Source organism: Nesoenas mayeri, assembly GCF_963082525.1.
Source record: "Nesoenas mayeri genome assembly, chromosome: 17".
Lineage (NCBI taxonomy): Eukaryota > Metazoa > Chordata > Aves > Columbiformes > Columbidae > Nesoenas > Nesoenas mayeri.
Window position 1 is genome coordinate 5,710,945 of NC_137565.1, and position 20,182 is coordinate 5,731,126.

A 20,182-nucleotide genomic window follows, 5' to 3' on the forward strand; every position below is an offset into this window, starting at 1 on the left:
TAAGGGGACAAGTGTGGCCCCTGCGGAGCTGAAGCACCCCCTGGGGCTGGGAACGCGCTCAGCCCAGTCTCTGCTCAGGCCTATATTTAAGCCTGGCCTTCTGTGCCTGGCTTAACTGAAACCACAGGGTGACCCCAGACACCAGCCTCCCTCTGCTTCAGCCTTGCGAAACAATTGCACAGACGTCTTTGGGTAGAAAGGGAGAGAGAGGGAGCTGAGTGTGCCCTAATAAATTTAATCTCTACATCATGTTAAAGTGCAGTAACTAAATTTATTTCTCTTTGCAATCAAAACAATACCAGCTTTGGTCCCAAAACAGTAGTGAGTTTTTTTTCCCCCCAGCTGGAAAAAGAAAATACTATAAATCCATCCTGGAACTGATTTATATAGCATTCATGAAGAATTTATATTGCAAAGAATTTTATTCAATTAAACTTGAAAAGCCTCTAGATTCTTAAGGTTCAATAGTGATCACTGAGACAGAGCTATCATAAAACTGGATGGCCTGTCTGGAGCAGGCATTGAGCAAATGTCTGATGTGACATTGCAGCTGACGGTACAGTCCAAATCGGGAGCATTTGTCAGGGGGATGTGTTACAGGCTAAGGCTTGGAAAATTACTCTGTGAAAAATGTGCATTAACAATAGCCATGAAATATCTGTTTAAAAAAAAAAAAGGTGAATAATGAGACAGCACTATCTATTAGCACTGGGCATTCTTCACTCTGACCCCACTCTGATTAAAAAGGTAGCACCAAAGCCAGTCTCTTTTGGGAGCAAGTTTAAGCTTGTTTCTACTTATAGAAGAGAGGAAGCTGCACAACTGGCTGAAAAGCTCCCAGTACTAAAAGCAGCAGCCTTGGTGCAGGACGAGCACCCTCGATGTGCAACCACCCACCAAGCAGGGAGGGGAAGCCTTAAACCACCCTGACGTGGGTTCTTCCCAGTTACATTTCCAAGCTGGAACTGCTTTGGACTTCACTGTGGAACTAGAATTCTCTGTATTCCCTAAACACCAGGGGTGTTAACTCATTCCAGTGGCTGTAATGCACTTGTTTATGTGCCAAGTGTGATTTTGGGCAGTTTTCAGTCCATTGGGAAGCTGACAGGGAGGATGTTGTCTCTGTTGAAGCACTGCATTCTGCTATGGTGATATTTGCAGACAGGTTCTCCAAGCTCTAGGACATGCTCATCCACCCTGCTGAGGGCTGAGGTCACTGCGGACGGTACGTGTGACACACAGACCCATTTGGGTGTCAGCCTCTCTTGCAGCTCTAGCTGAGGAGGTGCCAGGTCCCTGCTGCTCATCACAACCTCTTTATCTGCAAATTTAGTGACTCGAGTCTCAGAATCACCTCGCCTGCACATGACCTGCAGGATTCAGCCCTTCCCACTTCAATACCTCTGTCCTGCGCGAGCCCCGTTCCTGGCAGAGGCCACACAGGGCTGTCAGCACAGAGACATTCTTCACATGCATAAAGAGGAGCAGCCAGAGCCAAGGAATTCTTGGTGCGTTCCTGTAAATCTACCCAGCTCAGCTCCAGCCAGGGCTGATGGATTGAAAGCAGCTCAAAAAAGAAAAGCACGCTGGGCTCAATATTAAAGTATGACAGTTAAGGGCCCTTCGGTACAAGTAAATCATATTTATTATTTCAAAGCTTGCGGACCGATTTCCCGCATCTCCCCACAGTTGCTGTTCTGTACGAGCATTATTATGACTTACAAAGAGAAGTTGATAGTTTTCTCCTCTTCACTCCTCCGAGTCCTGTCAATGTCTTTCCACAGCACCTGCTGCTGCCCCGGGAAGTGAAAACATCTCTAGAAATCAGCTGTGGGTCTCTGGAGTCTCCTGCTTGAGCCCCAACCCAGGGCCAACAGTAACTCTGACATCTGCACAAGGCCCAGCTCTGTTCTTCACAGCGTTTACGAACAAGGTCTAGTTACTGAAGCTGGAAGTTCTTGGCAGCTCACATTTCCAGTCCGGGCTTGTTCTCTTTCCCTTCCTTGATGGGGAAAGCAGAGAGGATTTCACTTCCCATGACCAAGGAAACAAAAATTCCCGGTCCCAGTTACGCTTCAGGCTTTATATATATTTTCTCTTCCTTCCCTTCCTTCATTGCAGCGTAACGTGCCAAAACGAAGAGATAGTCGCTCAGTCTGAAAAGCAAAGGAAAATCAGTGAAACCCCTTCTCCCACCAGGTGCATTTGTACCCAGCGATGTGCAACTACACAGCAAAGCACGCGGGATCACAGTGGAAGAACAGCGGCTAAGAGATCAAAATGGCTTTTCCCTCCGCACCACAGCACTGTCCACACACTCACAGGCCTCGCAACGAGACTTTTTAACAAGCTGCTTATTGATCTTTCAAAGATCTTATTCTAGAAGGGAAATGTTTTAAGAAGTGAAACCCCGTGTTTTTATCCCAAGACCAAGGGAGCAACACCAGGCACACCTCAGTAGTATAGAGTAGGGGTTTGAGATTTGTTTTTTCACCTGTTTAAATATTTGGCCACGTTTGGATCAGCTTCTCCTGCTTGTACTAAAGGCACCACACTAGAAAAAGAAAACGACAACTTTAACATATTTATCTTTCTGGCTCTGAATGCACAAAGGACTGCAATTTGTGGGAGCACCAACCTTCACACCCTGACCCATTACCGTTTCCTTCCCCAGGAAGAACCTGTGGTAGCCAAATGATGCCACTAATGTTTGTCCCTGTTCTGGGGGCTGCAGCTCCACCCATGTGCAGGACACTCATCAGTGGGTGTCACTGAGCAATGTGAGCAGTTTGTGGGTGACCAATGCCCTTATGGACCCTTCTTTTGTTGAGGGAACAGAGCTGACCAGGGCACAGCCCTTTCAGGCTTTCTTTTGACAAGAAGCCACTGACTGCAATGTTAGATTTTTGAAGATGGCGCTGCTGCAGGGTATCTTGTCAGAGCAGCAATCCTTGCAGCAGAGCACACCCACAAAAATCCGTGCAGTAGAGAACCTCCAGCAACTCAGAACTGTGGATGAGCAGATTCAGGCTCATGCAAGTGACTTTGCAGTGATTTAGTAACAAGCAGACGGAGTTTTCTCCTACAGATCTTCCTGGGGGAGTTTTCGTCTCCAATGGAGCAGTGGGACAGGGTGGGTGAGAGCTGGCATGTCTTCAGCCACTAAAAGCTTCCCTGGATCTCCCACCTGCTGGTACGCAGCTTCCAAATCAGCTACAAGCTGAACACGTAGATGTGTCTCAGTATCTGTCTGGTCTTTCTGAAGTTCTTAGCTTGGGTGACCCAGTTCAGGGCATAGAAGAGATTTGCTTTTGCTGACTACACTTGTGGAATTTGACTAATACAAACATACAAAGCCTGACTCAAGCTCCAGCCGGCACAATACAGCCATGGTTGATTGTTCTGACTGCAACAATTTGCTCTCATAGCATTCTCATCACCTTTTATCAATTTCTTTCTGTTATGCTACAGCCAACACTCACCACCTTTCAGCTCTGCGGCAGACAGCTCGGGAAAAATGGAGAGCAGCGCTGCTTTTACCTCCTGACTGCAACAACAATGGAACAGCGCATCAGTGTCTGCTAACAACAGATACAGCCATCCGCCTCATTGTCCGACCGCCGCAATGCTTATCACATCTCACACGCGCACAACTGAACCCTGTGTTACAGCTGGGCAGCGGGGAAGAGATATCTGAATGCGGTAGGATGTGGAAATTTAACTCAACCTCTTCTCTGCTTTTCTTTTGGTATTTGTCTGTGCAAATAACGGCCTCACAACCTGTTTTCCCATGCCAAGTGGTGGAGCAGATTTACTTAAACAAAGCGAGGTCTCCCTAGTCGGCGAGAGGCACAACGAGAACTTACAGGCAGGATGAAGGCTCGGAGTGGAGGAAGCTGCTCTGAATAACTGTCAATCCACTGCTCCAGCTCCAGAACTGGCTTCTCACTAAAAGATGTTCGTTCTATAGAGGGAAAAGAAGAATCAGCTAAAAGAAATATAGAAGTGATTCCCTCTACGGATAGAGCTCTAGTTTCGTATTTCTTGGATCAGTAAATCCTAAGAAAGCATCCCAAAAAAATCCTGCTAGAGCAGGGCTGGCTCCCCGTTCGGCAGCCAGGGCTGGGTGTGGTATCGGGGCAGCGCCTCAGGCCAGTTTACACCACCCAGGTCACACACGTAGCAGCTTGTGGGACTGAGTGTGACTTCATTCGCGTGTGACTTCACTCAGCAGCAGACAGAGGCTACGGAGCAGCCTTGGGCAGCTCAGACTATTAACACCATGCAGCGGTCCAGCACCAGTGCAGGGGGACAGCCAGGATTCACCACCCGTTATCCCAGGAAAGGTGTGGTGGGACTTACTCAGGTGAGCCTCCCTGGCTGAGGAGAGAGGCGTCGCGATGTTGGAGCCCACGTCCTGCAGCATGCACTGGACCTAGACGTGGCAATCGGGACAAAAATCAGAAGCGCTTTCATTAACCGGCCTTTGATGCTCCAGTACAACCGCAGCGAGCTCCGGGAGGCGACAGCTGGTTGTGCTGATTAAAGAAGATCCTACCCTTGTTGTTCATCATCCCCTGGCCTGCTGGCAGGGGGGATCAGATAAGTACTCCCTAATTGCTTTATGAGAAGCCAGATTAGCGCATGTACTTGTTTTCACTGGCACATCAAACCGCCCTGGCTGACTCTGCAGAAAGCAGACTGGGGAGCACTCACATGATGCCTTTGCTGGTGGAACATGGAACCAGTAACCTCTGGAAGAAGGTGACAAACAGCTGCAGACAACGCTGGCTCCGTGTCACATCTACTTCCAAGAGGGACAACTCTCCGCAACTCAGGACACCTGACAGGCAGTCTGGTAAAGCTTTTTGAAGTCTCTGATTAACTCGTTCAGAGTTTTTGTGCACAGCAACGCTAATGAGCAGAACCCACAGATGGCTACGATGGGAGCTGCCTCCCCACGTGGTTACTTTGCCCCAATTTCAAATCTGAGGCTGTGTGACAACAAGACTTGTGTCCACAACTGTGTACAGCAACAGGTCTGAACAGATCTAGAGATCTGCTTGTCTGCCCACAACTAATCACTTGATCTACCAATTTCCATCTTGGTTAAAGAAACTTATTTCTTAGAGAGTAATCAAGGATCAGAGTCTTAAGTATTTACTTAAATACTTAATTTTATTTATTAAATTCTTGTGTGTCAATGGGAGCACTGTGTCCAAAATTAAATCGTATAAGAACACATTTCAATAGCATTGACGAACTGGCCACACTGGATGAGGATTATCATTATACTCACTTTGTGAAGCTGCTCAACAAACGTGTGGCCCTTTTCACTGCTAAATTCACTAGCAAGCCTAGATTTAAGAAAAAGCAGAATTAGTTAGGAAGGGGAAAGTTACCAGAAGTGTGCATATGTTTTTCCACATGAACGACACAGAGTTTGGATGCTCTGTCTGTCTGTCAGGGCAAGTCGCCAGAAAAGTCGAGGCAGAGGGCATCCATCCCCTTCCCTCCCGCAGGTGGTGGGGCCAGGGGAGAGGGTGTTAATGCACCAGGACACCCAAAAGACCCTGCAGAAGGGGTCTGACAGTGTCACTGGCCCCGGCGCATGGGGAGGGCCGGGGTTCAGGCAGCCCTGGCGGGGCACGGCCAGGCCTCCACAGCCCCTCACCCGGGATGGGGCCCTGGGACCCGGGTTACCCGATGGCCGAGCTCAGTTCGTCCGTGGCTCCCAGGGCCTCGAAGATCCGGTCGCCCTTGGGCCGCCGTTCCCCGGTGAAAGTGCTGGAGAAGCCTTTGGGAAAGGCCCGGGAGGCGCTCAGGGCCGGGCCCGGCCAGGCCGAGGGCCGGGGGTCGGGCCGGGCTCTGCCCCGCGCTCCCCCGGGGTCCCCCCCGCCGCTCCCGGTCACCACCTGCGTCTCCCGTCCTCGTGTAGATCCTCGGGGCCCGGTCGCTGCGGGTGGAGGAGCCGCCGTCGGGGCTGCGGGAGCACAGGCCGTCAGAGGGGCCGCCGGGCCCTGCCCCGCCCGGCCCCGCCCGGCCCCGCGCTCACCTGCCCGTCCCGCTCCGCTGCCGCCGGCCCAGCGGGCCCCGCACGCCCCGGCCCGCCGTCGCCGCCGCCGCCCGCCGCAGCACCGCTCCCGATAACATCGCTCGTAGCCGCCGGGCCTTGACCCTCCGCGGCCACCGTCCTTCCTTCCTTTCGCCCACGCGCGCTGTCACCCGAGCGCCACACCACGCGGCACCGCCGGCTTCCGATTGGTGCTTCTCAAGTCCCGCCTCCACCAGGATGCCAGCTATTGGCTAGACAGCAAGGAGGGTGGGGCAGCGCGCGACTCCTATTGGTGGGCGGAGCTGTCAGTTGGAGTCAGTTGGAGTTGGTCAGCTGAGGCGCCGGTGCGGGACCCCGAAAACGATGTGGGAGCGGGGCCTGGTGCTGTCCGCCCCGGGGAAGGCGATCCTGCATGGGGAGCACGCCGTGGTGCACGGCAAGGTAAGGAGCCGGCCGCCGCCGGGGCTCCCCTCGCCTCCTTCCACGTCCCTCACGCCACTTCTCCTCGCCCGCAGGTGGCCTTGGCCGTGGCGTTGGACCTGAGGACGTTCCTGCGGCTGCGGCCCTGCGCTGAGGGCCGGGTCTGCGTCCGCCTGCCCGGGGTCGGCGTCCTGAGGAGCTGGGACATCCCCTCTCTGCAGGCCCTGCGGAGCGGGTTTGCAGGCAAGCGCTGGGAGGAGGATCCCACTGCCCCTGTGGGGTCTCGGCCGTGCCCGGTGACCCAGCGGGACCCCCGGGGGGTATTTGTTCCTCTGCAGAATGTTGCTGCGGCCCATTGTGTCACTGTGCTCCGTGTGTGCTGAACTAACGTGTCCCTGCACGCCCCCAGCCCAGGCACTGCACTCCCTGTGTGCTACTTGGGAGCTGCCTGATGCTGCGGTACCTGCGAGCGGCCCTTGCTGCAGCTGTGTCCTCCTCGTTCAGGTTCTTGGGACCTTGTTCTATTGCTGCACCTGCTCAGGCAACGTTGTAATATGTACAGAAGCCAGCCAGGGACCTCAGCACTAGATGAGGGCCCAAAACGGAAAGTGTCTCTGAAGCTGGTCTGAGTTTGGAGCTCTTGGAAAAGGCAGGGGTGCAGGGCCTGTTCTCCTGCCCCACGCCAGCCCTGGCTGGAGTTTCTACAGCACATTTTACTGGGTGAAGCCCCTGACTAGTAGTTGTGTTGCAGTACCTGGTGGTATCTCCCATGACCCTTGCAACAGTTTGCTTAGCAGAAAGTCTGCCAGGTCAGAGCATTGGTAACCTCTGTCAGCACTGACCAGAAGTTCTCTTGCGCTGATGTCTGCTGCTGGGCATTTGGAGTCCAGACTCATGTCAGACTCATCAGAATATCCATGTTCCTTATTAATAAAGAGTTTGTGACTTTGCAAGTTCTACATAGTGATGGGTGGGTGCCCTGGGAAGTGTAGGCAAGGAGACAGTTACTGAAATACCGTGCGGGTGTGGAGTGTGGAAACATGGGCTTCTCAGAGTGGCTGGTGGAGATTTTGCTTTTATTTTATCATGAATCTGCAGACAGAAAGTTTATAGGTGAAATCTGGCTCAGTCTCTGCCTACTGCAACAGGAGATGTTCTTGTAAATACTGCTTTCAAGTTTAACAGTTCTCTGGTTTCTAAGTGTTTAAATTCTCCCCTGCTTACTTCCATAGCTGACTTTGATGAATCTAAGCCCCCCAGCGTAGAACAGCTGGATACACTGAGGGAGTTTGCTGGAATCGCTGCCGGAGCCACAGCTCCTGAGAGCCTTGCTACTCTCGCCTTTCTGTATATGTGCCTGGCTATTTCGGCTAAGTATGGGTAAGGCTGTCTCCCTGCCCTAAAATAAATGTTCTGTCTTGAGTTGTTGTAGCCATTAGCTGCTTCTACAAGGTCAGAGGAAGAAACCAAGTCTGTGAATGAAAATATGAAATTACAAGGTATTTCACTTTGCTTAGATTCAGAGCACCTCAGGAAACGCTCTATAGAGCTGGACTGTTTGGCAGGGAACCATCTGCTCTTGTTTAGACATCTAGTTTTGAGGTACTGAAGTCAGAGCAGCTCATCCTACCCTTCCCTTGGTGTAACTGCAGCTCAAGGCTGTTCCAGTTTCTGAACTCACCCAACACTGTTGATTATACCAGCGTAAGTGACTGGCCGGGTGCTCAGGGCGCTGCCTGAGGCAGCACTGCTTGCTGTTTTAAACCAAGTCAGAACTTGACTTCAAGGTTCATAGCAAAGGAACCAAAGGTTAAAGAATCGTGATGTGTAGCAGTCCCCGAGTAGCTTGGTAATAGCGCTGGAGCTGTCACCAGCCTGCTCTGAAGCCATCGGTTCATAGTTTTGTCACTCACCAGCTAGTGAAAAGCTCCTAGGTTTGCTGTTGGGATCTGTAACACAACCTGGATGCATTTGGTGGAGAAGAGGGGCCTGTGGGCACAGATAGGTGCAGATTTCATCTTCCCCATCAGCTTGTCGCTCCAGTGGGATGTAACTATGCAGCTATGAATTTGGGATATTTAGGCTTTATTTAGAAATATTTTTAAAATCACGTTTGCAACAATCTTTAAAGGGTCTCTTTATGGTGCTACTCATGTATTTAGTTACTAAGTGTCCCTGCTAGCAGCTTCACAAGCTGTGCTAATCACAGATCCAATTGAGCAAGGCTTTGTTTTAGCACAATGGCTTAGCAAGGCTCCTCAGCTGTGCTAAGGAGCACTCCTGAAGCCCTTGCCTATGGATGTCCGTGCCTCTGCTGATGGCGCTTGTTTTCAACCAGCTTGTCTTGTGACCAGTCTTCTGCCTTTGAAATGTTGTCTCAAGGTGGAATTCAAGGTGGTTGTGTTGCATCCTGTGTGTTTTGTCTTTCAGAGATGTACCAAGTATGGACATCCTGGTGTGGTCGGAGCTCCCCACGGGAGCTGGGCTGGGTTCGAGTGCCGCCTACACCGTTTGCCTGGCAGCTGCGCTGCTCTCAGCATGTGGAGCCATCTCCTGCCCGTTGAAGGAGGGAGAGTCCACAGCCAGGTAACTTGTCAGGGAGGCCTCCCTGTTTTGGCTGCTCTCTGTGCCCTGTCTTTCCTTTTACCAGCTCCATTCCTCTCCTCTTGCTGCCCTGCATTCCCAGCACTGGACGTCCCATCCCAGGGCGCTGACTTGTGACTTGTGCGTTTACAATTTGCTTCTCCTGATAAAAGCAACTGAGTGCAGAGACTTGGTACAACTTTCACCATTTTCTTTGTCTAGTGTAAGATACACGTACTTAAAAAACAAACAAAACACAACAGAAAAAATCCCCCACACACTTCAACATGGTGCACTTTTATTTTTAACATCCATTTCCTTTCTATCTCTGAGCATCTTCCAGGTTTTGCTTTGAGTCCTCAAGGAATCAAGGATCTTTTCTGTTTTTTTCTGCATTTTCACATGTGGTTTTTTTCTGCGTGTGGTACATTTCTTTCCGATCTCCTGCCTGAGTTTCCCCTTTATCAGTGGCTGGTAAAAGGGAGTTTCTTTCCTTCTGCCCTTGAGTTGCTTTCCCTTGGCGTTCAGTCTTGAAAAACTGCTCTGCGGTGTGTCTGAGGCGGCTCTGTTTAAAGCCATGTGTCACAGCTGGAGTGGCAGAACCCTCTGTTGTGTGCACGGTGCCAGGTGCAACCTTTTATGGCTGGATTTTGTGTGGGACTGAAAATGAGGCAGCAAGAGGGGTGCCCCTGTTCTGCTTCAAAACCAGAACTTGCAGCCTGAGCTGGAGGGGAGCAGTTTGTATGCCATGCTCAGGCAAATCTCCCAGATATTCACGCAGCAGGAGAAATAAAGGCCAGTTCTAAACCAGGCAGTGAGGATGTCTTCATTCCCTGCTCGCATGTCTTAGCTTCAGCTTGAATACAGCGTAATTCTTTTTTCTTCCAGCTGGCATGCAGAGGGGTAAGTGAGATGGGGGTGTCAGACTTCAGAAGGTTTTTGCTTAACGTTGCAAGAAAAGAGCAGCGTGATATAATGACTCCTGTGTAGAGAAGAATCGCAGCCTCTCAAAGAGGATTAAAAACAAGTGGTTTACAGCAAACTGCGCTTCTATTTTGAGTAGCGGTGGTGTGAGCTGTTTTCCTGAATGCTTCACAGATTAAATACTGGCAAGTGAAATGAAAGGTGTGTGGAAATGGATAAAGACGTTCAGCTGAGCCCCGGGGAAGCAGGGAGTTAAAGGAAGCGGTTTCCAGCTTGCAGGTGGCTCTTGGCATTTTTGCCGTGCTTTAGTAGTGGTCAGTGACCGTTGTCATTATTTAATGTAAGATCGTGTGATGCTTATAAAAAATCCTTGTATGTGCCTCTGCTCTATCACGTAATACCAGTTCTAGGGCCCTATATTTTAAAAACCTGTTGAATGTGCCTTCTTGCTGCAGAACATCACCGGTGCTGGGATATCTGATACCGCTGTGCGTTCGGCCATTTGAGTGGTGGCTCGGGACATGTGCTGTGTGTCTGGACTGCAGACCACGTTCCAGAGGAGGGGTCAGAGATGTATTTGTGTCACAGCAGGGTGCGGGAGGGCCAGCTGGCTCCCTGTGGGTGTCCAGCTTCTTGTAGTGTGCCCAAATTTGAGACAATCCTTTAGCGTGGAGGGAGTGAGTGGGTTTGAAATGGGCTGGTGGGTCTGGGGGTGGCTGTGGCTGTGTGGGTATGTGACTCGCAGAGGCAGGCACAGAGCAGTGGCGTTTTGAGAGGCACGGGTGGAGAAATTACTGTGGTGGGGTTGCGGTGAAGGTGCAGCCAGTGGTCGCCTTGTGACTGGCAGCTCTGTATTTGCTTTTTGTGTTGCTACAGCCCATTACTTAGTATGTTCAGTCAGGGGCCTTGATCCTTGCTGGGTCAGACCTGACACTGAGCTCTTTGTGCCAGCATTTAAACTCTGAAAGAACTTGCCAATTTATGGGACTGCTTCTAAGACAACAGGAAGACCTGCTGTTGTGTTTTTAGCATAACACCTTCTGGATCTGCATTTGGTTCCCTTCTGTGCTCTGAGTGGAGTAAATCCATAAAAATCAAAGACTTGCTGGAGATAGTAAATCAGTTCTAACTACACCGTTTGACCCAGTTTGAGCAGCTGGCAATTAGAGGCTGAAGTTGCACGTGTGAAATGCAACTTTTACTACTCTCTTCTCACGTTGTACCTTCTGTGTCTATAAATACACCATCCTGCCTGTTGGTAAGCAGGATCTGAGGCCATAATGTGTGGTAACACACAGTGTTGGGGAGATGGGGATAGGTGTGGATTTGCATTCAGTTAAATTTGGTCTCCACTAGGTCAGTGTGAGGATCTTCTCCCCAAGTTTGCTCCCTCCCTCCTCGCTGTCCTGCAGCAGGAGTCCTGGGTACCCGTTGTGCCCTTGGTGCTGTCTCTGTGGGGCAGCACCAGTTCTTCTCACTGTTTCTACGTGCTGCTGTGCAGAAGAGTGCCGAGTACCAGTTTGGTGCCTGCTCTGCCACCAAGAATGCAGTACAGAGAGGGAATTTGGGGTGCTGGGCATCCCGCAGCAACTCGGTGCCTTGTGTAGCTCCCGCTGCTCTTCCATCTCCTGCAGGCTCTGGTGTTTTGCTCTGTTGCTCAGTGGGTGCTGGTTTTGCTTGTGTATTTGAGTCATTTTCTTGCTTTTCAGGTGGACAGAAGAAGAGCTGACGTTGATTAACAGCTGGGCCTTCCAGGGCGAGCGAGTGATCCACGGCAACCCCTCGGGTGTGGATAATGCTGTTGGAACCTGGGGTACGTGCGTGTTTGCTCCCCAGCACTGAATGTGGGTGCTGAGGAGGGGCTGGTGGGGCAACAGGCCAGCGGCCAAGTTTCTCTTCTCTACCACAGAGTGTCTATCAGCTGTGGGAAGGTGCTGAGCAGATGCCACACATTGACATTTCTGCAAACAATAAGGCTTGGTTGGGGTTGCTGCAGGACTGTGGGTGCAGCAGGTTGTGTCACTGCACTGAGGTGCAGCAAAGCAGCCAGAAGCTCCCAAAATCATGTCCCTTTTTGAGTAGAGGGAGTTCTCCCCTGTCATACTTTGCCCTGTCTGTAAGCTGGGACTGGCTGCAGTAACACCAGAGATCTGCATTCCACAGGCAAGTGCCGTGGGGCAGAGACCCTCTTGCAAATAACTGATATTTAAACGTTCTGGCGTGAACAAAGAAACCTAATCCTGTCCTAAGGATAACGCACTAGAAAATGCAATTGGACAGCTGTCGTTTAGTTTCAATTAGCAGAGATTTCCAAGTGGTTTGGAAGTGTCCTTGGAGACTATTAATAATCTTTCTAATGAGACCTAATCGCAATGCCTCTGTAAAAGTAGGAGCCAAGTGAGACATTCCTTCTGGACAATGAAATTCCATGCCGAAGGACGGCTGCTGACATGAGCGCACGTGTTTGAAACCTGTGTGCTTGGCTCTGCCCCAGGGAGTTGCTGCTTGATTTCTCCTTTTTTAAGTGAAGATTTAACGCTGCCCAAACTCTTTGCCTTTTATAAAATATTTAATGTGATCGTGAAGTCGAGGAGAGCAAAGGGAAAGGCACTGGGTTAACTACGTCCGGCCAGACCCTCATTAAGTCAGCAGGGTTAGGCAGATTCATGCTGTCTGAGAACATGGTTCATTTAGCTGGTGTTTCTTGCAATTACTGTCATATGCTCTGGGTGTGGTTGGAAAGATGAAAGACCTCCTGTCTCTTACGACACCGTGTTATCTCTCAGCTCGCTGTGCACTGAGACAATGCGTGTGTTTTACTTTAGGTGGAGCCCTGAGATACCAATCAGGAAAAATCACACCACTAAAGAGGTAATATTCAAGTTTTAAAAATAACCCTTGCATACGGTGGGTGGAATATGTCAAAGAGGCGTTGGGTGGGTCTCGGAGGGTACGGGACTGACAGGAGATCACTGAAAGTGTGGTGGAGGGGCTTTGTAGCCAGATTTTGCCATGGGTGTGGGTAGCTTGAGTGTTAACTTGGTTTGAGGTGGATGGGAACAATGAAATGTTTGGTCATTATCTGACATTAGATGAACACAGCACAAAGGATCAATATTAATTTCATGGCATTATGGGCAGCAGGAGCGGGTCTGCTCCTGGCAGCAAATGACATTGCGGGGAGGGGGAACTTTTTGTGTACCTGGCGATAGGAGTGTGTGAAAACCGGGCTGCAGAGACAAACCCTGTTCCCTCTGCCTCCTGCCAATGAAGGATAATCTGACTCCATTAAAATCTTTCACAGTGCATGAAATTGCTCTATTAGCAGTTAATGGCTACTCCTGGCTAGTGTCACAGATAGCATTTCAAAGGAAAAATTTTGCTTGAAAAACATGGATTTCAGTAAATACGTTACAGTCCTATTTATAGCGTGAGTACAGTTTTTCCTTTTACCCAAGAGGAACAAGCCTGAATCCAGCCAGCACTTAAGCATCTGCTTAACTCTTTTAAAACTAATTTGGTTCCTTATCTTGGGTGTCTTGCTCAAATGGGACTTTTGAGGCGGAAGGAGCTGCAGCTGTCTGGGCCTTGGGAGCTTCTGGGGGCTGTGGAAGGCAGAGGTGAGATGTCTTTTTGCTTCCAGGGTGCCAGCGCTGAGGATTTTGCTGACCAACACCAATGTCCCTCGAAGCACCAAGGTCCTGGTGGCTGGTGTCAAAGAGAAGATCCTGAAGGTGCAGCACTTGAGTGGTTGCAGGGGTGCAGAAGTGTGCTGGGGAGATAACTGAAGTACTGCAGGTTTCATGGGGATCTCTTGGGAGATCCCTTCTGTGGTCGCTGCATCCCCACCTGCTGCTGGCCAACACCCAGCTGCCCTGGGAACTGGGGTTCAGTTCGCTTCCTCCCTCTCTCCAGTGCTGATAAGGCTTTCCACAAAAATTACCAGTTTGTAACCATGGAAATAATAGTTCCTTCCTCTGACCTATTTTACCTCTTCCACTAGTTTCTATAGGTGGGAGCAACTTGTCACTGTGCTGCTCTGTAGGGGGTTTGTCCATCAAGGAGTAGCTCCAAATGGGGGAGGAATCATCCAGCTCAAAGGGGCTGGGGTTGGTTTTATCACAGTGGTATTAGAAGACCAGGAGCAGTCTTCTCACGTCTTGCCTTCCCCATCCTCAGTTCCCTGCTATAATGAACCCGGTGCTGGACTCCATCGACGCAATTTCTCAGGAGTGCCAAAGTGTTCTGGAAGTGATGTCTGCAAATCCATCACCAGAGCATTACCCTTTGCTGGAGGTAAGGGGCTCGTTCGCCAGTATTTTTAGACACTGTTACTGTTGAACATCAAAATGTCATTTAAAGAACATTAGGTCTAAGAAAAAATTTGATAGCAGGAAATGTTCAGTTCCGAGCGAAACTGTGGTCTGCGTGAGCTGCTTTTAATGCCCTTCCTGGAGCCAAGGGATAGAAAATGATGCTGGTGTCTCTCTACAGTGGTGTGGGAGGAGGGAGTAGGCCTGGTGCTTTGTGGACCTGTAGCTCTGGAGGTTTTGTTTCCCTTTGCGAAGAAATGTGGCGTGAGTTCAGGCTGAGACGCTGCGTCCCTGCACCGCAGGCCAGCCGCGCTCATCCTGGCAGTCACTGCCTGTGAAGCAGCTGCTTTGTCACTGCCAGGGCTGGAGCGAGGAGCAGAGTGCCCAGCAGCCACTGGTTTGTGACGGGCTGGTTCCAAGCCAGCTCCCTTTGCTCTGTGCTCATCCTGGCTCCCGAGAATGGCAAACAGAGCTGTGCCCAGAGCTGACCTGACGTTGATGCATGAGGTGCACACAAGGATCTGTGTTTGTCTTGGCTTTGCTCAGTGTCAGAGAGGCTGCTGTGGTGGGGGAAAATATGCGTCCAAGTGGAAGAGGTTTTTTGCAGTGCTGAGAGCACAGTAATACTGACTCATACAGCTGTGGGGCAAGGGTGTGTGGCAGTGGCCCAGCTGAAGCAAACCCAGCAGAGGACAGCTAATTCGAAGTGTGCTTTGAGATCCTCACGTGAAAGATGCCAAAGCAGCCTCATACAGAATGCCCAGGAAGCAGCACTGCTGTGAGCGGGTTTCTGTCTCCAATCTGTTGGTTTGTCTTGTGCTTGAAGAGCCCATAGAGGCACAGCTGATTATATGCAGCATATATATGTATTTGGCTGTTTCTGAAATGTGCAGTTCTGGACAGCGTTGTATTTGAACCATTGAACTAGTCTAGTGTGTCATAAGCTGTCATCTGATTCCTGGCAGATTTTGGATCAGGAGATGACAGGTGTCTTGGATCATCATAGATGGGGCTGTGCCCTCGCTCAGGCATATAAAGAGGCCTCGAGATGGACGTCTGTCCAACCCAACACAGAACTCATGATGTACGCGCTCTGCATGTGACTGGCTAATTCATCTCCCCACACTTGTTTAAATGTGATACAGAAATGCTCTGGAGGGGGGAGAAGGATTATTTCTGCATTGTCCGCTCCTGTGTGGAGTTGGGAGAAGACCTGTGTGGAGCTGCGGGAGGGTGATGTGATGAAGGGCACTGAGGTGTTTGGGGAGTGGGTGCCAGTTCCTGACCCCCACCCAGGGTTGCTCTGAATGTGGGCCAAACCCTTCCCTCTGCTCCTTGATTCCTCACCTCTAGTGCTGGGAGAAGCTGTAACTCCCACCTCTCTGAGGTGATGTCCATCACTTGGGCCATTTGGACCTGTTGATGTGATATTTCTGGATTTCAGTAAAGCCTTTGGTTCTGTCGCTCACAGTATCCTCCTGGACAAGATGTCCAGCACACAGCTGGATAAACACAGTGCAGTGGGTGAGCAAGTGCTTAGAGCAAGTGCTCTAAGAGTTCTAGTAAATGTGGTTATGTCGGGCTGGTGACCCATCGCTGGCTGGTTCCTCGGGGATCCATCTTAGACCTGCAGCTGAGCAAGGGAAGGAGAAAGGGAAGAACATGATCTGGCCCAAGGCCTTGAATTGCAAGAGCATTCATGTTGCTTCTAAAATACCCTGACTAAAGGCTATTACTGACTGGTGTTCTCGCTCCTGCTGCCACCACGATTCCCTTGCTGTGGTCCAGATTCCGAAAAGTTATTTTGAGGGGATTTATTTCTCTTCCCATATGCTCAGTATTGATGGGAAACATGATGGTATCTGGGGCTAAAAGGGGGAAGTGGGTGAAACGGCGCATGGTGTCCCATGTTAGAGTCTGGTTTTCATCTTTTCAACAAAGGTTACAAAGAACCAACTCCTACAGGGTCCTCCAGAAAAGCTTGGGCTGCCCTGGGCGCTGTCCCCTCTCCGTGGCTCCGCCCCCCTGCACCGCCCACTTATCGCGGGGCTCCGCCTCTGACACGCCCCCATTCGTGGGGGTCACGCCCCCATTCGTGGGGGTCACGCCCCCATTCGTGGGGGTCACGCCCCCATTCGTGGGGGTCACGCCCCCATTCGTGGGGGCCACGCCCCTTCCCCGGTGTTGGCACCGTGGGGGCGGCCACCGGGCTGTTCCGGGGCTCAGACGTTGCGTTGCATTATTTTTTTGGTATTGTTTTGGGTTGGAAAGCTGATTCGAAAGAGTATCTGCGGCTGGGGAGGTTTTTAGCCACTCGACATACATCGGAAATGCTTGTTTAAGTTTGCTGTCCTTTTTGAAAATGTATTTTTAAAATATATGTATCTATCTTACATTTTCTCAAATTATATACATCTATCTTACATTGACTTTGCCCTCAGGGTGTTTCAGGGTAGCCCTGTTCATTAAACAGAGCTGTACAATGTTAAGTGCTATAAATCATGTTGCAAAAAAGCTGGAGTGTTTACCAAAGGTTGATAATCTCAACCTGTATGGAAGATCATAGCAATAGTCATAGAATCATTTGGGCTGGAAGACCTTTAAGATCATAGAGTCCAACCATAACCTAAGTCTAGCACTAAACCGTGTCTAAAACCACAATTTCTTTTGCATCCACCTAATAACTCCACACCATCTCTCCAGTGATGCCATTTGGGACCTGGCTGTGCCACAAGTCCCCTGGATGTCGTTCTGCTGGCTGGGTTGCGGAGCAGGGCAGGGTGACAGCCAGGAAGGAGCAGTGCTGGCTCAGTGCCCATCTCACAGCCAGCCAGGGGCTTGTGCTGTGTCCTGCTCAGCGCTTGGGTGTCAGGGAGAGGTGGAACAGTCAGCAGCCACTGGGGATCTCTGATTTAGCACTGGAGATAAATACCTGCTGGCAGCTCACGGTGACCAGGATTTGCTCAGGATCCAGAAGCTGTTGTACCATGGTCACTGTGCTGAACAGCTGCAGCACAAGTCATCACGGACACAGGGACAGGTGAGGAGCCTGGGTCTCAGCCCTGACCTTGCTGCTAGGCCCCAGGATGTGCTGGTGGCCAAAATCCCTGCAGAAATGGGGTGGCTGGGGAGGAAGCGCAGCTCCCCTGCGCCTCACTGGGGAGGGAGCCCCGGCTCTGCAGAGTCTCACTCACCACACCTGCTCATGTCATCTATATGCGATTGCTTTTAGGAACTCTTCGATATAAACCAACACCACTTAAACGTGATCGGAGTCGGCCATCCCTCCCTGGACAGGCTGTGCCGGGTGACAGCGTCCCACGGCCTGCACAGCAAGCTGACGGGGGCTGGCGGGGGCGGCTGTGGCATCACCCTGCTGAGACCAGGTCAGTAACGTTCTGCTCACCCTGGGCATCCTCCCCCCGTTCTGCCTGGCCCTGCTGGGGGGACCAGGTTTGGAAGCAGAGGGATCTGACACTGGCCCTCATCTGGCCATGGTAGGGTGTGAAGCCATGTCACAAGCCTGGGACAGTGTCTAGCAGAGCCACCTAGCAGTGTGGCTTATAGAACAGAATCATTTTGGTCGGAAAAGACCTTTGAGATCATCAAGTCCAACTGTTAACACTACAGTATTTCATACAGGGGTGATTCGGTGTGTTTGTTAATGTGTGTCAGATCCTCAGGGTGTCAACCCTGCTCTGGGTATGTGTTTACACGTGCAATGGCCCTTTCGCTCTCCCTGCCGTGGCCTCACTGACTAACTGGCTGCTCTCGCCTTTCTCTCGGCAGACACCTCCACGCTGGCCGTGGAAGCAGCCAAGCGAGACTTGTGTGCCTGTGGATTTGAGTGCTGGGAGACCAGTATCGGGGCCCCTGGGGTGACCCTGCACTCCTCCTCATCGTTAAAAGCCGAAGTGCTGCACGCACTCACCGAGAGTTGAGCTTCTGCCTCTGGCAAGACTGAGCTTTTAGCACTGTGTCCTTGGAGCTACACCTGTGTGTGCCCTGGTGCCTGGAAACTTCTCTCCCTCTCTCCTGTTTGGCTGTGGGCCTCTGGACATGGGTGTGGAGCCAATTTCGGGAGTGTTATCACTGGGAGTGGAGGCTATGATGTGGACCTGGAAGCAACTGCTTGCACTTGGGCTCGGTGTGAGTCTGACCCAGGCTCTCCAAATCCTCTTTTGAATTCACTTACTCTCAAAATCCTGTTTTGAATTTACTTACTCGACTGCTGTGCTAATCCCGAGGGGCAGGAGGAGAGGGGCTTGGCTGGATTCCAGCACGGATAATGACACTTTGCTTTGGTTCCGCTGCTTCAGATGCATGTGGTGACTCTCCCCTTCTCCCCAGCGTCCTGTGAGGGCGGGCAGCGAGGCTGGTGAGGTGGATTTGACATTTTTGGGTGAAAAGCATCTTGGCAGCTCAGGGCTTGACTCTCAGGTCTCATTTCTCCTCGCCTGCAATTCATGGGAGAGGGGGAACCATTAAATACAGCTCTTACCTGCTACTAATCAAGAGTTGGGAAATTAAAATGCAAGAAACAGCTCCTTTCTAAGTTATCACTGTTTTCACTCTTTCCCATAATGTCTGCTTGGGCTGATAAACAGGGTCCCGTAACTGGGCTCTGGTTTCTGTTCACACGCTTGAGATGAGGTTCAGACAGCAGCTGTCACCTGCAAGGAGGGTCGCTAAAGGCAAAGAAAGTCTTACATTTTCCCCTTGCAGTAGCTGTTCTGGGCTCTCTTATTCTTCAGCCTTTGCGAACACGTCTTTGACCCTGCCTGTTGTTGGGTGTGTAAGATGTTCCACTGCCAGGGCAGAGGGAGGCCAGGGCACAAAGGGAGGCAGGTACAGAACAAACACACATTTGATGTAGTTGGAAGTAATATTTTGTTAAAAATAAGTTTGGGGGAAAAAAAAAAATCTGGCTCAAAAGCTGATCATAACTTGCAGCTGACAAACTGTAAGACCTAAATGGATTTAAGCTCATGACACAAATGTAAAGGCAGTTTTTACTCTTGAAATTTTAATGAGCTGAACCACAGAACTGAAGGGAATTGGCAGGTGAGCGTCTGGGGCCGGAGGATCCTGAAGGAATAAGGCAGCTCGTTGTGGCTGTGGTCTCTTCTGTACCTGCTGGGGAGATTTTATCATTGTTCTTTTTGTCTGTTGTGGTGCGTTTGGGGTTTTATTTTAAGGTGTAGTTCTGTTCAAGAGTTGCTTCATTCAAAGCTGAGTAATACATTGGCAGGGTTCCCCTATTCCTTCCTCTCCCAGTGCAGGAATAAAAAATAATCAAGTGCAAGAAGTTGAGATGTACTAACTCTAAAATCCAGGCAGCGTGATGACCAGCTTTATTTACTGATCAGACGTAAAACTGTCTCTGGTTTTAATAAATTGATGTTTTTTTAATGTGCAAAGTGTTCTTTGATAATTATACCGCATACAAAAGGGAAAAAAAGTACCTTACACTGCTTCAATAAAAACAGGTTTCAGATGCCGGGTTTCTACATGTCTAATTACAATTCCAATTTGCATCCAAGAACAGCTTTACACTAATCACAAGTCAGAAAGCCTGATAAATAATTTACCATTTTCTAATACAGTGTAATCAATGTGAGTATCTGGAAGTGTGTTGATTCTATAACCGCTTAAATGTGTCTGTAGTTTCTCCTGGTTAGCACAAAGAAATGCCAAGTTCAGCGTGAAGAAACTTCGCTTCAAAAACAACATGTCTGGGGCTGATCCTCATTAGCTGCTTTCCGCGGCAGACGGTACGAGGGCTGGAGGAGCACGGAGGAAAAGAACGGTATAGAAATTTTGATTTGCTGCTTTAAATCATAATTAAAATTGGATGCTGCCCCCCTGCGCTGCCAGGGCTTTGCCA

General features: G+C 50.4%; 2 protein-coding genes across 4 annotated transcripts; one reads left to right on the forward strand and one right to left on the reverse strand.

Moving 5' to 3' along the window:
* Window positions 1–450: 450 nt before the first annotated feature.
* MMAB (metabolism of cobalamin associated B) lies at window positions 451–6,201 on the reverse strand. Of its 3 annotated transcripts, XM_080355366.1 has the most exons (9): window positions 6,056–6,201; window positions 5,916–5,983; window positions 5,704–5,797; window positions 5,300–5,357; window positions 4,363–4,435; window positions 3,867–3,964; window positions 3,483–3,547; window positions 2,495–2,554; window positions 451–2,156 (listed from the first exon to the last, which is right to left on the reverse strand). In XM_080355366.1, exons 1-9 carry the CDS (start codon window positions 6,151–6,153, stop codon window positions 2,069–2,071), a joined length of 702 nt encoding a protein of 233 aa, XP_080211492.1. In that variant the 5' UTR covers window positions 6,154–6,201; the 3' UTR covers window positions 451–2,068. The 3 variants fall into 3 exon arrangements, with proteins under 3 accessions (XP_080211492.1, XP_080211491.1, XP_080211493.1); XM_080355365.1 differs by having other exon boundaries at window positions 5,675–5,983; XM_080355367.1 differs by lacking the exon at window positions 3,483–3,547 and having other exon boundaries at window positions 5,675–5,983.
* A 207-nt stretch (window positions 6,202–6,408) lies between these two features.
* MVK (mevalonate kinase) lies at window positions 6,409–19,601 on the forward strand. The gene is made up of 10 exons (XM_080355397.1): window positions 6,409–6,496; window positions 6,571–6,718; window positions 7,708–7,855; window positions 8,906–9,061; window positions 11,692–11,795; window positions 12,808–12,853; window positions 13,626–13,716; window positions 14,162–14,278; window positions 17,528–17,681; window positions 18,085–19,601. Exons 1-10 carry the CDS (start codon window positions 6,419–6,421, stop codon window positions 18,234–18,236), a joined length of 1,194 nt encoding a protein of 397 aa, XP_080211523.1. The 5' UTR covers window positions 6,409–6,418; the 3' UTR covers window positions 18,237–19,601.
* The last annotated feature ends 581 nt before the right edge of the window (window positions 19,602–20,182 follow it).